At 43.1% G+C, this 15429-nt stretch overlaps 1 protein-coding gene, 1 long non-coding RNA gene and 1 other non-coding gene across 6 annotated transcripts; all 3 read right to left on the bottom strand.

The window, feature by feature from the left end:
* Positions 1-5210: 5210 nt before the first annotated feature.
* On the bottom strand, positions 5211-7041 carry LOC111981134 (uncharacterized). Its single transcript, XR_002879539.2, has 4 exons — positions 6930-7041; positions 6477-6514; positions 5635-5848; positions 5211-5351 (listed from the first exon to the last, which is right to left on the bottom strand). It is a non-coding gene; the product is annotated as an uncharacterized lncRNA (long non-coding RNA).
* Positions 6639-6733, bottom strand: LOC111982210 (Z30 small nucleolar RNA). The gene has a single exon (XR_002879721.1). It is a non-coding gene; the product is annotated as a Z30 small nucleolar RNA (small nucleolar RNA).
* Positions 7042-7775: 734 nt separating the features above from the next.
* On the bottom strand, positions 7776-12056 carry LOC111981133 (protein orai-2). 4 transcript variants are annotated; one of them, XM_024012292.2, is made up of 4 exons: positions 11862-12041; positions 11269-11330; positions 10363-10598; positions 7776-10075 (listed from the first exon to the last, which is right to left on the bottom strand). In XM_024012292.2, the coding sequence occupies exons 3-4, from the start codon at positions 10591-10593 to the stop codon at positions 9476-9478; spliced, it is 831 nt and encodes a 276-aa protein (XP_023868060.1). In that variant the 5' UTR covers positions 10594-10598; positions 11269-11330; positions 11862-12041; the 3' UTR covers positions 7776-9475. The 4 variants fall into 4 exon arrangements, with proteins under 4 accessions (XP_023868060.1, XP_023868061.1, XP_023868058.1 ...); XM_024012293.2 differs by lacking the exon at positions 11269-11330 and having other exon boundaries at positions 11949-12056; XM_024012290.2 differs by having other exon boundaries at positions 11269-12041.
* Between the last annotated feature and the right edge of the window lie 3373 nt (positions 12057-15429).

Genomic DNA, 15429 nt, shown 5'->3' with positions numbered 1-15429 from the left:
AACTGTCGTTAAAACACTAACAGCTTACAGACGGTAGGCAATTAAGGTCACAGTTATGAAAACTTAGGACACTAAAGAGGCCTTTCTACTGACTCTGAAAAACACCAAAAGAAAGATGCCCAGGGTCCCTGCTCATCTGCGTGAACGTGCCTTAGGCATGCTGCAAGGAGGCATGAGAACTGAAGATGTGGCCAGGGCAATATATTGCAATGTCCGTACTGTGAGACACCTAAGACAGCGCTACAGGGTGACAGGATGGACAGCTGATTGTCCTAGCAATGGCAGACCACGTGTAACAACACCTGCACAGGATCGGTACATCCGAACATCACAACTGCAGGACAGGTACAGGATGGTAACAACTGCCCGAGTTACACCAGGAACGCACAATTCCTCCATCAGTGCTCAGACTGTCCGCAACAGGCTGATAAAGGCTGGACTGAGGGCTTGTTGTAAGGCAGGTCCTCACCAGACATCGTTGTTGCCGTCGCTGGACCAAACAGGACTGACAAAAAGTGCTCTTCACTGACGAGTAGCGGTTTTGTCTCACCAGGGGTGATGGTCGGATTCGCGTTTATCGTCGAAGTAATGAGCGTTACACCGAGGCCTGTATTCTGGAGCAGGATCGATTTGGAGGTGGAGGGTCCGTCATGGTCTGGGGCGTTGTGTCACAGCATCATCGGACTGAGCTTGTTGTCATTGCAGGCAATCTCAACCCTATGTGATACAGGGAAGACGTCCTCCTCCCTCATGTGGTACACTTCCTGCAGGCTGATCCTGACATGACCCTCCAGCATGACAATGCCACCAGCCATACTGCTCGTTCTGTGCGTGATTTCCTGCAAGACAGGAATGTCAGTGTTCTGCCATGGCCAGTGAAGAGCACCGATCTCAATATTATTGAGCACGTCTGGGACCTGTTGGATCGGTATGTGAGGGCTAGGGCCATTCCCCCCAGAATTGTCCTGGAACCTGCAAGTGTCTTGGTGGAAGAGTGTGGTAACATCTCACAGCAAGAACTGGCTAATCTGATGCAGTCCATGAGGAGATGCACTGCAGTACTTAATGCAGCTGGTGGCCACACCAGATACTGACTGTTACTTTTGATTTTGACCCCCCCTTTGTTCAGGGACACATTATTCAATTTCTGTTAGTCACATGTCTGTGGAACTTGTTCAGTTTGTCTCAGTTGTTGAATCTTATGTTCATACAAATATTTACACGTTAAGTTTGCTGAAAATAAACGCAGTTGACAGTGAGAGGACGTTTCTTTTTTTGCTGAGTTTAATTATTCACACCCAAAACCTTTGGCAGCGATTAAAGCTGTGAGTCTTTCTGGGTAAGTCTCTAAGACCTTTCCACACCTGGGTTTGTGCAACATTTGCCCATTTATTATTTTCGATATTCAAGCTCAATCAAATTGGTTGTTGATCATTGCTAGACAACCATTTTAAGGTTTTGCCATAGATTTTCATGTAGATTTAAGTCAAAACTAACTCGACAACAAAGTTAATTGCTTTGCCACATATTTTGAAGTATTACTTTAGTGCCTTGTTAAACATTATGCATGTTTGGAATATTTTCTATTCTGTACACCGGCTTATGGTAGCGAAATTAACATAAAATTCTCAGGCAACAGCTCTGATGGACATTCCTGCAGTCAGCATGCCAATTGCACACAAAACTTGAGACATCTGTGGCATTGTGTTGTGTGACAAAACTGCACATTTTAGGGTGGCATTTTATTGTTGCCGGCGCAAGGTGCACCAGTGTAATGATGCTGTTAAATCAGCTTCTTGATATGCCACACCTGTCAGGTGGGTGAATTATCTTGGCAAAGGAGAAATGCTCACTAACAGGGATGTAAACACATTTGTGCACAATATGTGAGAAATAAGCTTTTTCTCCATATGGAACATTTTTTTATTTCAGCTCATGAGACCAACACTACATGTTGCGTTTATATTTGTGTTCCGTATACAATGTTGATCCATCTTCAGTTCTTTCCTATAACAGCCATTCAACTCTGTAACTGTTTCAAAGTCACCATTGGCCTCAGGGTGAAATCCCTGCATGGTTTCCTTCCTCTCTGGCAACCGAGTTAGGAAGCACACCTGTATCTTTACAGTGACTGGGTTTACTGATACACCATTCAAAGTGTAATTAATAACTTCACAATGCTCAAAGGGATATTCAAAGTCTGCTTCTTTTTTTTTACCCATCTACCACTACATGCCCTTAAGCGAGGCATTGGAATAACTCCCTGGTCTTTGTGTTTGAAATGTACTGCCTTGACTGAGAAACCATTCGGATAATTGCATGTGTGGAGTACAGAGATGAGGTCATCATTTAAAAATGACATCAAATTGACTACCCTCAATGATCATGTTAACCACTTATTGCACACCGAGTCCATTCAACATTACTTCTGAACTTATTTAGGCTTGCTGTAAAAGGGGTTGAATACTTAAATAGACAATACATTTCATCTTTTTTATTTTACATTTCTAAAACATAACTCCACTTTGGCATGGGGTAGTGTATAGGCCAGTGAATTATTTTTTTAATCAATTTTAAATTCTGTCTGTAGAAAAAGTCAAGAGGTGTGAATACTTTCTGAACAGGTCAGACTAAACCTACCCAATTTTGTTCTGCCCATCAATGACAGTTGGTGAGCAGGCAAGAGGCATTTTATTAGGCTCCCCATTAGCTGTTGCAAAAGCAGCAGCTACTCTTCCCGGGGTCCACACAAAACATATACAGAACATTAATAGACAACTGCTCAAGCACAGATCTACATACATTTAAATACACACAGCCTACATATCAATACATGCACTATCTAGGTCAAAGAAGGGAGAGGTGCTGTGGGTGTTGCATGATCTGTTTTGAAACCAGGTTTGCTGTTCATTGGAGGAATATGATAGAGTTCATTGCAATAATGGCTCTATATAATACTGTACACTTTCTTGAATTTGTGGGACTGTGAAAAGACCCCTGGTGTGGTTAGTGTGTGTAAGTTCACTATGCAAAACAATTTAGAACTTACAAAAATTAAATAGTGATTCAGTCACTCAACTTTTAGCCAAGAGAGACTGGCATGCAGAGTATTTGTGCATTCGTAAAAAATTCAGACTCCTTCCCTTTTTACACATTTTGTTACATTACAGCCTTATGCTAAAATATATTTTTTCCCAGAAATCTACACACAACACCCCATAATGAAAAAGCAAAAACACATTTAGACATTGCAAATAATAAAACAGAAGTACCTAAGTATTCTTGATTTGGAAAAGCACACCTGTCTATAAGGTCCCACAATTGACAGTGCATGTCAGAGCAAAAACCAAGCCATGAGGTTGAAGGAATTGTCTGTGGAGCTCCAAGACAGGAGTGTGTCAAATCAGAGATCTGTGGAAGGGTACCAACACATTTCTGCAGCATTGAAAGTCCACAAGAACAGTGGCCTCCATCATTCTTAAATGGAAGAAGTTTGTAACCACCAAGACTCCTAGAGCAGGCTGCCTGGCCAAACAAAATCGGGGGAGAAGGGCCTTGGTAAGGGAGATGACCAAGTACCCGATGGTCACTGACAGAGCTCCTCTGGAGCTGGGAGAACCTTCCAGAAGGACAACCATTTCTGCAGCACTCCAAAAATTAGGCCTTTGTGGTAGAGTGGCCAGACGGAAGCCACATGTCAAACTCCAAGTGTGCTGTCATTCACCTAAAGGACTCTGACCACTCAGATTCTCTGGTCTGATGAAACCAAGATTGAACTCTTTGGTCTGAATACCAAGCGTCATGTCTGGAGGAAACCTGGCATCATCCCTACGGTGAAGCATGGTGGTGGCAGCATCATGCTGTGGGATGTTTTTCAGGGGCAGGGACTGGGAGACTACTCAGGATCAAGGGAAAGATTAACAGAGCGATCCTTGAAGACCTGCTCCAGAGCGCTCAGACTTGATCAGAGAATAAACATTTGCTCCTTTGACTGGTTGGACATGTCAGTTCATGCTGCAAGCGCTCTGATCGGTTGGAGGACGTCCTCCGGAAGTTGTCATAATTACTATGTGTCCATGGAAGGGGGTGAGAACCAGCCTTCTACGGTTTGTATTTAAGTCAACGTACCCAGAGGATGGAAGCTAGCTGTCCTCCGACTATACCATGGTACTACCCTACAGAGTGATGTTGAGCCTACTGTAGACCTTTGCAAGTGTTTAACAATTATTTGGTGACAAGTGATTATAGTAAAATTCAACTTTTTGTGAATGGGGGCAGTATTCGGAAGTTTGGATGACTGAGGTGCCCAAAGTAAACTGCCTGCTACTCAGGCCAAGAAGCTAGGATATGCATATAATGGGATAGAAAACTTCTTTGGGAAGTTAAGGGTAACTTTTATGATTTTTCACTGAGGATGGTCAACCCCTTCCTGAGGAGCCTCCACTGACTAGTTTAAATTCTATAGCTGTGGGTGTCACCGAGTAGACTGATAGCCCATTTTATTCATCCACAATCCATTAGTAAGGCTGTACAGTGAAAAGTATGCCCCCAATGCAATTCTGAAGTCTAATATATCCATTGAGATGAGATTTTTACTTTGTCAAATTAGCATGTTCTTGAATGTGTAACAGTCCAAACTTGTTTTGCATCATCTAGTTCAAATATGGCACATTCCCATTTGCACTTTCAATGAGGTACTTTTATTTTTACAACCAACTGTATAGGTCACCATCGGTAATCCTTATTGTGGCTAGTTTCTCATAGCTAAGTGACATGGGCAATTTGCACAGCGAGTCTGTCAAAGGGGGCATGATTTGACAAATGTAATCCAAACCCTAACTTTACCTCTTGTGACAGGTGTCAAGTTTATGATAAGTGGTATTACTTTGGTTAAGTCAATTTTGACACTAGAATAAAATGTTTGATGCCACAGGCCATTTTCAAAAGGATTAGTTGGATTTTTAGGGGGCAGTTCCTCTTCAATGCAGTAATGTCTGTTTTAAACAAGTCCAGTTTATTACATGACAAGAGGTATTCTTCAAAGTAGGCTTCCAATGCAATATACTCCCTTAAATTTAGATTGAGATGTGATCCATCCAATGAATTTGAACATGATCTTTCCCAAAATTCAAAAGGCACTTACCGATTTGAGCCATCCTTGTTGCATGTTACCAATTGAACAACATGAAAAAGAAAACCGCTCACTGCTGTCGTTAGTATCACTGCTTTTTATTAAGAATCTGCTTCAAGGCCTTCGTCAGAGCTTCTTTAACATGATCTTCTCCAAAGGCCAAAAGCTATTTGAAGCCTGCAAGGCCCCAGTGGATTCCTTCAGTAAACAACAAAGGCATCTGAAAATTGTCAAAAGAACAAGGCTGTTAAGAGTTGGTATTTAACTCCTTTAGAGCTACATCTAGATGGAATCATATTAATAAAGAACTCCACTGTTAGCCCAGGAAGAAAATGTTAAGACTGGGACAGTTAACCCCATCAAGCTTGTCCTGCTTACATGAAACCGTTGATGAATAAAATACTAATTCATGATATATTAGTACAAATTCTAATCTAAGTGGACAAACAAGTACTTTTCATTGAAGTCTCTGCAATGTATTATATTTAGAAACAGGTCACAACCTCCATGCAGATGTATGTGAATGTGATCCATTGCGGTCTGGCTGAAGAGTTCAGCTAATATGATAAGGGGGCCTCCCATCCAGCCCCATAATTAAAATGACATCAACTAAAAAGTTCTCATCTTGCTGGAGTCCGGCCCACTGTTTAGAGTCAAAGGACATTTCCTTAAGAATGATGCACCTTGACAGATGATCAAGCACCTCTTCAACCACTTCTGAAAAAGAACCACATATTAAAGCAGTTCAACGCTAGATAACCATTCATTCCAAATGTCCAACCAGTTAAGTTGACCATTTCCTGCAAGTTAATCATATCTATGCAAATAGGAGCCACCAATGACAAAAAAGATTTGCATCAACCAAAGAACCCTTGCAGAGCACAAACTGTTTTTCAAAAGGTCTCAAAGTACTTTGCATTGTTGGGGGTTCAACCCATCAAAGCCACACAGTAGAAATTAAATTATTAGATGGACCACCAGTCTCACCCCACATTAGTGGAGAGGATGCATTCAGAGGGCATTTAGACTGAATAGCTCAGAGAGAAGGTTTACAACCAATCCCACCTTGGTCAGTGACAATACAGTCAGGAAATGCTTCACCTCATAGCTTGCCACCAAAACCTAATGGGAATATTTTCAGTTTGAAATGGAGCATACATGGCCATTGGCCAGTGACATCAGGGAAAATTAGGCTGCGTTTACACAGGTAGCCCAATCATGATATTTTTCCTGACTTACTGGCCTTTTGACCAATAAGTTATTTTTCAGAAAGACCAATAAGTGAGAAATGAAAAAGGCTACCAGTGTGAAAAGAACCTAAGGATCCAGTTTATGGGCTACATACCGTCAGTTGCCAAGTTACTGGTGAACTGGTTCCAAGTCCTGAATAGCCCCCGGTGATTTGAATAAATAGAAAACAAGTCAGTATCTCAACAGGATGTGATTAAACTAGCTATTACAAACATTTGGGTATTTGCAGGAAGTCAAACAGTTCATTTTGATATAACAGCTCAGAGAGAAGATTAAAATCAATCACACATTGGTCAACAACACCCTTGAGTGTCAATACCAAGTCAGGAAATGTTTCATATCATCATAGCTGCAAGTGTCAGAACACCATACTATATGCCATTTTGTTGGTACTCATTAGGTTAAAAACCAGGAACTTAGACAGCACTCCAAAAGAAACCAAACCAGTTTCTAGACATGTTTTACAAGATTCTCGTCTAGCCATTTGGCCATTAAAGTAAGAACTACTGGTAGCGTGATCAAAAAAATAAAATAAAAAATTACATACCCGTTTAGTCTCATCCTCTTCGACGTATCTAAGACTTAATCAGAGGCATTGTAATAAACTAGACGATGTAGTGGTTTGGTGCCTTTTCCCTCCTGTAATGCGTGAGCCATCCTTTTAAGTAAACTAACTTGATTGGATAGTGTCTGCTTGGGGTGTTCTATTGGCTATCACTTGGGACAATAATTACATGTCAAATTAGTGTAATGATTACACAGCTGTAAATGTTGTGTAATTGAACAAACCAGGGCCAGGATTGGACAACCACAATCACTATGGTAGCATCTTTTGTGTAGCGCATCATCAGAATAGCAATTTGGCTGTTTCTATATATCGCAGGTGTGTACCATCTGGCCCTCTTGAAACGTGGAAGGATATGCTTTTCAATTGATGCACATTACAGAGAGAAGCCAGACAATAAAATAGTCTGATTCTCATTAATACATCCAAGCCGTCTGGAGCATTATCAGTAATTCTGGAATAAACAAGGTGGAATGTTCGCAGTTAATCAGAAACATTATTTTATGTAAGGGCAGATTGCCAAATTAGATGGGGCACGGCCTGCCTTAACTTGAAGGATCTGGGAATGGGATCATCTGTATATCTCTGGTATACTATGGTTGTGTTCCTCTGCTCAGACGTTGCTGACGTGCGTCAGCTCTTACAATGCCGGATAGGTATTTTACGTATAAGCTAACCAAATGTTATTGCAATCTGGCGCCCAATGGCACTGTCGATGACGTGTCACGGAACCATTGGTTGATGCATGCAATGTCTTAGCAGGGAAACACGACCTAGGTCTTCACAAGATATAATCAGCTCATAAAATATAGACAGGAGTACGCAGAGTAGGGCATGGAAATAACAAAATAAGATGAGTCTTTATTTAACATTCATTAACAAGATTTGAAAAGACATGCGATTCCACAGAACCTTTAATAGACTACATTATGCACAGAAAGCAGTAAATGTACCACAATACCCCATGTGTTGTTATATCCAAAATAAGTCAGGTTTTAACAAATTGACAGCATTGTTTTCCCATCAACATACAATCCTTTTGTTTGGTCAAATAAACTTTTTTCAGAGGGGACATTTACAACAATTAAGTATGACCTGAAGAAAACAATGTGACATTCTAGGATTAACACTAACTTTCAAACTAAACTACAAGTGCACTTTTGTCTTTTTCCATCACATTGAAAGGAGATTCTTGGTCAGAAAAATCTTTGTTTGGAATGTTAACTTTTTTTTTTAAGCCGAGAAAAAAATATTTATTCAAGAGAACTGGCACCATTGACTGTATTTACATTCCTCATTCATAGCTCACCACTCAAACCCACCAATAAAGCATTAAGAATTAAAGTATTCAATAAGCATTGAGTTATGATCATCGTGCCTGGTTCATTGCATCAGTGATATATTCAGTAACCCTCTTCATTTTAATCATAGCCGACACACTTCCATAAAAAGTAATGGTGCTAATGACATTTGACACTGGTTACTTTATCATACAGTAAGCACCCTCTCTGCTGCAATAATACTATTGTAAACATGTTCAGACAAGTATTAACATGTCAGTGTTGTTTTGAATAGAACAGGAGCAATTTCCTTGCCATTTTTGGCACATAAAACATGTTTTGTGCCAATGTCATAAAGAAATATAATGCATAACAGTGGATATGAATTTCATGTAGTCATTCTATTATTTGTCAACGTTTATACTGTTTTGTTATATAAGCCAATGCAAGTTCACTAAACTATACTTTGGTGAGCATATACATTGTAACTTCAATATTAATTTGCTGTGTGAGCAGGTAGTATCTCTTATTTTAACAATAATTAACAGTAACTTAAAATAAATAAGCAGTCCTTCACTAATATGAGGAGATTACAAGTCTTAACGTCGAAGCACCGTAGCTATTCACTATCTTTGACACCACAGAGTAGCCTATGAACTAAAGGACTTGGGAGGGAGTTCTATATAAAATATGGATTATAATGCATATCAAATGAACATACCCCCCAAAGCATGTCTACACACAGCATTTGTGTGTGCTCCTATTCCTGTCACCTACTGAGAAACATTACACTGTTTGGCGCAACATGAACAACTTCAAAAAGTAAATTAACTGTTGTTTCCACCCGCTTCTGTGTCTGCTTACTGCCATGATCTGTGTAAATCATAGCCTGGCATGACCACAATAACACTGCCTTGTGAGAACAAGCACGCAGTAAAGTTTGACATCTTATTTTGATTTTCTCCACTTCCTTTATGAATTGTGGAGAGATGGCACAAATGAACAACTAACAAAATAACCCTCAAGATATTAGAATAGAAGTCCTATTTTAATTTACCTCAATACATCAGATCCTACTTCTCTCAGAGACAAGACACTATTTTCCAAAACAAACATACGCTAACCTTTGACCTCAATAAATTAGTAGCGTGGGAGAAATCCTTAATCCTCCCACTTATTCAGTGGAATTTTGGTGCTTCTCAATGCCATTGAGAGTGGACAGAAGAGCAGAAAGAGGAGCTAAAGAGCTCACACTGCCTGTAGGCCTCTCTCGCACCCATCCAGCTGCACCTTAATCTTGTGCAGTTCCTCGATCTCCTGGTGGTGGCGCTCTGTCTTGTGGCTCACCAGAGAGCGGTAGAAGTGGATGGTGAATACCACAAAGATCACCCCCACCGGCACCATGATAATGGTGGAAGCCAAGGCCGCCTGCCAGCCGCTGTGCCCTGGCGAAGCGGCGGACGGCACGGCGGGGCCACTACAGTTCACCTTAGATAGTGCCAGTTCGGCAGCCGCCACAGCCACCTGGTTGGCAGCACCAGAGTCCACGGGCAGGAACTTGATCCAGCAGAGCAGCACCACCTCGGCCAGGAAGAGCAGGATGCCCAGGGCGGTGGAGAAGCCCCAGGCCAGCTCAATGTAGTGGTGCATGCGCTCGTGAGGTGACTCACTGACCGAGTTGAGGTTGTGGATGTTGCTGACCGCCTCCACGTGCGGCAGGATGCAGGTGCTGATGAGCAACGCAAATAAGTGTACAGCCACCAGCACCGTGGTGCACACACTAAAGGCGATGAGGAGCATGCGCGGGTAGTTGTACTGCATCTCCAGCTGGACCTCCACCATGGCCACCTAGCATGGCACAACAACATCACCATCATCATTATCATTATCACAGTCCACCACCACAGTGAGCGGGATAGCTACTAGCATAAATGTCAAAACTGCCTACTTTTCAGATTGGTTCACATGCTATTAATAGCAGCCTGGGAGTGAGTGAGTGTGCTTTTTTCCCTCAAGAGGTTTATCTGAAAAATGTCTCAGTCTCTAGTGATACAACGTACAGGCTGCCAGGGAAATTAATCTTGAAAACAACTTTGAAGGGATCATTATCCCTGCAAAATAGTGGGGTAACTCACCATAGCAAAGCCTGAGAGCAGGGCAGAGGTGCGGCTGGAGGCTTTCAGCTTGGCCCGGCTCAGGTAGAGCTTCCTCCAAGACAGGGCCTGTACAGAGTGGTGATTGGAGGTGACCAGCTCCAGGTAGCTGCGGCGCACCCAGTCCCTGTAGTCCATCCCTCCACCCTCCGGCATCTGCTCTGAGCCCCCCGGGGCCGGGGAGCCCATGGGCACGTTCAGCTCACTGCTCATGGCAACTAGCAGACAAGGAAGGATGGCAACATTAATAAAAGGAAATAAAATAAAATACATTTAGAGTTAATGTTTGTCGGTGTGCCAATTTTACAGTGTGGTCCAACACATTTGAGACCCTATGGCTGAATTCTTGAGACGTATCCAAAACTAGACTGCTCACTTTGCTGGGATTCCATTGTTTTATGACTGGTTTGCATCACCCGTCTATAGTTAAGCCCAAAAAAGCATGGCTATTGCCAGCTACACAAAATCTTGAGCAGTGAGTGATTGAAAGTATGGGTTGTGCCTTAATGCCAGCTGCAGCAACAACAAAAAAGTGCCAGGTTTACATCCTTGTCAATTTTGGCTAAGAATTTAACTTGTGTTTGGACACATATACTAGAGATTTAGACAACTTATTGTAAAACGTCTTCTCTTTTTAGTCATATGGCTACATCCTTGTCAGGAAAGTTCAACCTGATACGACCATGATGTCTAGTAGGTAGGTAAATCATTTACAACTTGGCCAAATTATTTGTAGCTGAACAATTCATTTTGTGCATGATATTCCTGAAGCCTGTATTACGGGTATTGTTCCCACACAGACATATTTCCATGTTACTGCACTTGTTTACGAAGACAGACGACCACCTGTGCCAATTAGCTTGCTCGAACACCTGTGTGTAAACGTACCTGGGAAGGAAGTGTAGTTCGTTGGCTGGAGGCACACAGATGTATGGATCTGTGCAAATCTGCTACAGTAAGTATATATATTTTATTTGAAAGATGTTTTCTCGCCGATATGAAAGATATGGAACTTATGTTTTGAAAACCATATCAAACGCGATGATTGACGTTTCTAAACGTTAAAGCAGAGCGTCGGGATTGTAGTTCACATGGTTCCACCAGTAAGCGGTGCTTATAACTGAGAACCAATGGGTTAATATCTACAGCTAAGCACCCACCAAATTAATTTCGCGCTCACGCTAGCCAACTTTTATTGCTTTCTAGACAGCTTCAACCTTGCTCTCTGGCTAGAATCAACAGTGCGTGGGATATCAACTAACTAGCAAACAAACCACCAGGGAAAATAATAGGTGCAACCTAGCTAGCTATGTCATAATAAAATATTTATTTCAGTCATTCCAGCGTCCAACTGCTCCGAGGTGTTGCTAGTACGGCTAACGTTACTCATATAATATTGACGATGTGACTTGCTAGCATCGCGTTGGCTAAGTTATTGACAAGCTCAGTAGGCTGCTACACGATTCTTGATATAGTTTTACCTTTTTGCCAAGACGTCCTTTGACCTATTAATTCATCCACAAACCTAAGCTAACTTCGATGAATGAGAGGGTGATTAAAATACTTGCTGTGAGAGACTTGACTACAATCTTTCCTTCGCCCTCACTGTTATTTTAGTCCGGAGCATTCTGGTCACGTGATCCAGGGCAGAGTACGAAAACTTCCTCTGTGGATGTTTTATGGCGGGTGGCAACCAACTAAGGTGCATTACCGCCACCAACTGTATTGGAGGGTGGACCAGAGACAGGGAAGTTCTAAAAAATCCTACACAATATTCTCGTCTCCCCACGGAAACGAAATACATAATTAAATCTTACATCCCTTTGAAGATTTCAGCAGCAGTACACTTAATCTTGGCTCTTCAACCCCATTACTCCTCAAATCTAATAACAATCGCTCCCTTTCATATTTCTGGCACTGAAATAGTGGAACACGTTCTGTCTCCATTTCCTGCTGACAATGATCACACCTCCCAGTTGGATGTTTCCCCACCAATTTCAATGTACGATTGAGCCTTGTGTGTCTCAGTCTCAGCCTTGTGATTACCCTTTCATCCCTTCTCTCTCGGCCTGATGACCTCCCTGCCCCCACCTTTTCCTGAATCTTATAAAGGCGTCTTCCCTTTCCCTCCTCATCCACAACTCTTCTAATTTGTTTTTAACCCCTTTTTAATCAACCGGTAAGGCTTCTACTTTACTGATTGACAATTCCATCTCAACATTAGGATGTTTAAGAGCCTGCTTGACGATAACATCCACCTCCTCATTCCACTCTACTCCCACATGAGCTGGTGCACAGAGGAACATCACAAATACCCACATCTGTCTCACCCTATAAAAGCACTGTAAAACCTCAAACAATAAATACATTCTATCTGCTCCGAGACATTAATTGCAGCTCATCAGTGCTGCACAGGAGTCAGAGCAGGTGACTGCTTTGTCTGGCTCACCACCCCCACCCACTCTGCAGCCAAGAGTATGGCCATCACCTCCATTGTGTAAACATAAATGATCCATTGCTCTTTTTGTCACTGCCACCTTAATAAATTTCACATGCTGTTGTGCAAATGGAATAGACAACAGGTGGAAATTATAGGCAATTAGCAAGACACCCCCAATAAAGGAGTGGTTTTCTGCAGGTGGTGACCACAGACCACTTCTCAGTTCCTATGCTTCCTGGCTGATGTTTGGTCACTTTTGAATGCTGGCGGTGCTTTCACTCTAGTGGTAGCATGAGACGGAGTCTACAACCCACACAAGTGGCTCAGGTAGTGCAGCTCATCCAGGATGGCACATCAATGCGAGCTGTGGCAAGAAGGTTTGCTGTGTCTGTCAGCGTAGTGTCCAGAGCATGGAGGCGCTACCAGGAGACAGGCCAGTACATCAGGAGACGTGAGGAGGCCTGTAGGAGGGCAACAACCCAGCAGCAGGACCGCTACCTCCGCCTTTGTGCAAGGAGGAGCAGGGGAGCACTGCCAGAGCCCTGCAAAATGACCTCCTGCAGGCCACAAATGTGCATGTGTCTGCTCAAACGGTCAGAAACAGACTCCATGAGGGTGGTATGAGGGCCCGACGTCCACAGGTGGGAGTTGTGCTTACAGCCCAACACCTGCAGGACGTTTTGTCATTTGCCAGAGAACACCAAGATTGGCAATTTCGCCACTGGCGCCCTGTGCTCTTCACAGGTGAAAGCAGGTTCACACTGAGCACGTGACAGACGTGACAGAGTCTGGAGACGCCGTGGAGAACGTTCTGCTGCCTGCAACATCCTCCAGCATACCGGTTTGGCGGTGGGTCAGTCATGGTGTGGGGTGGCATTTCTTTGGGGGGCCGCACAGCCCTCCATGTGCTCGCCAGAGGTAGCCTGACTGCCATTAGGTACCGCGATGAGATCCTCAGACCCCTGTGAGACCATATGCTGGTGCGGTTGGTCCTGGGTTCCTCCTAATGCAAGACAATGCTAGACCTCATGTGGCTGAGTGTGTCAGCAGTTCCTGCAAGAGGAAGGCATTGATGCTATGGACTGGCCCGCCCGTTCCCCAGACCTGAATCCAATTGAGCACATCTGGGCCTTCATGTCTCGCTCCATCCACCAACGCCACGTTGACCCACAGACTGTCCAGGAGTTGGCGGATGCTTTAGTCCAGGTCCGCCACCTCATCAGGAGCATGCCCAGGCATTGTAGGGAGGTCATACAGGCACGTGGAGGCCACACACACTACTGAGCCTCATTTTGACTTGTTTTAAGGACATTACATCAAAGTTGGATCAGCCTGTAGTGTGGTTTTCCACTTTMATTTTGAGTGTGACTCCAAATCCAGACCTCCATGGTGTTAGGATTTGTGTTTATTGCACTATATCCCAATGCTATATCACATGTGATTGAATATCAGCAACTGTTGGCCTGGGCGCCTGGGTGTCTGTGTGTGTGTGCTGGAAGTAACAGTTATCCCCAGATAAGTGTGCTGGGAAGCTGTGGTTAGCCTTGAGCGAGAACAGTGTGCTTTTGTATACAGGTGCAAATAGCGCAGACAATGTTGCAGAGCTGTCTGACCTCAGTCTCTGGGGTGAGGGAGCGTAATCTACACAGCAACAGCGCCGGGACACCAAAGAGCGCAAAGAGGCTAGGACTAGCCTGAGCGCCGGCGATAGGCTGAGCAGAGTTTAAACCACGCTCAGCCTCTACTGTGATAGGCCAACAGACGGGTTGGAACTAGTCTGTCACAGTATAAGAACAGCTGTTTACTTACATCCTGCCAGTTCCCTGTTCTACCCTGCGGGGTGGTGCAGTGAACCCGTATATACGAAAATTGCATTTACCATTTATCGCTTGAGTTTAATAAAAATACTTAAAGTATATTCGGTGACTCTGAATCACATTTTGTCCTGATACCAGATTTGAATTGACGCAAATCCCTTATAATGGGTTGATACATTTGATTTCCATTGATCATTTTTGTGTGATTTTGTTGTCAGCACATTCAACTATGAAAAGAAAAAAGTATTTAATAMGAATATTTCATTCATTCAGATCTAGGATGTGTTATTTTAGTGTTCCCTTTATTTTTTTGAGCAGTGTATTTAATAAGTAGACATGCACTCATAATTAACTGTAGCGCATATAAAGCACCCACAAGTTACCAGTGGCTGAAAACACAATCATCGCGGGATGAACGAGTGACGAATTTCCGGCCAAGGGTGGTCAATTTAAAAAATCATTCCTTCCTCTGCAAGTGTATACTCGTCAGACGTCATGATACGTCATCAGAAGTGTCCACTTAATTTGAGGGCTGAGGGGATAGGGTGTGTCTTAAGTGTTTGGACCGCAGCCATAGTCAAGAAAGCATTGTATTGTGTTCTTAAATGTTCACTTACAACTGAATCTACTCCTTCCTCAACAGTTCTTACCCTCTCAAGCAACCCTAGATCTATCACTGGCTGAGGGAGCAACCAAGGTGGGATAGCAGGAAGAACCACAGAGGGACTAAACTCCATCCCAAACAACCCCATCTCCCTCACCATGCCAATGCCTATCCACCCGAAACTTGTA

This window comes from Salvelinus sp. IW2-2015, linkage group LG20 (genome assembly GCF_002910315.2).
Source record: "Salvelinus sp. IW2-2015 linkage group LG20, ASM291031v2, whole genome shotgun sequence".
NCBI classification, from domain to species: domain Eukaryota; kingdom Metazoa; phylum Chordata; class Actinopteri; order Salmoniformes; family Salmonidae; genus Salvelinus; species Salvelinus sp. IW2-2015.
This window is presented reverse-complemented; position numbering and strand designations above follow the sequence as displayed.

What these genes read in the sequence shown, in the direction of transcription:
- LOC111981133 (XM_024012293.2), bottom strand. Translation starts at nt 10,593, where the DNA reads ATGAGCAGTGAGCTGAACGTGCCCATGGGCTCCCCGGCCCCGGGGGGC. An exon ending in TGCTCTCAGGCTTTGCTATG is followed by an intron (nt 10,076 to 10,362) that starts GTGAGTTACCCC and finishes GTGCCATGCTAG; the next exon opens with GTGGCCATGGTGGAGGTCCA.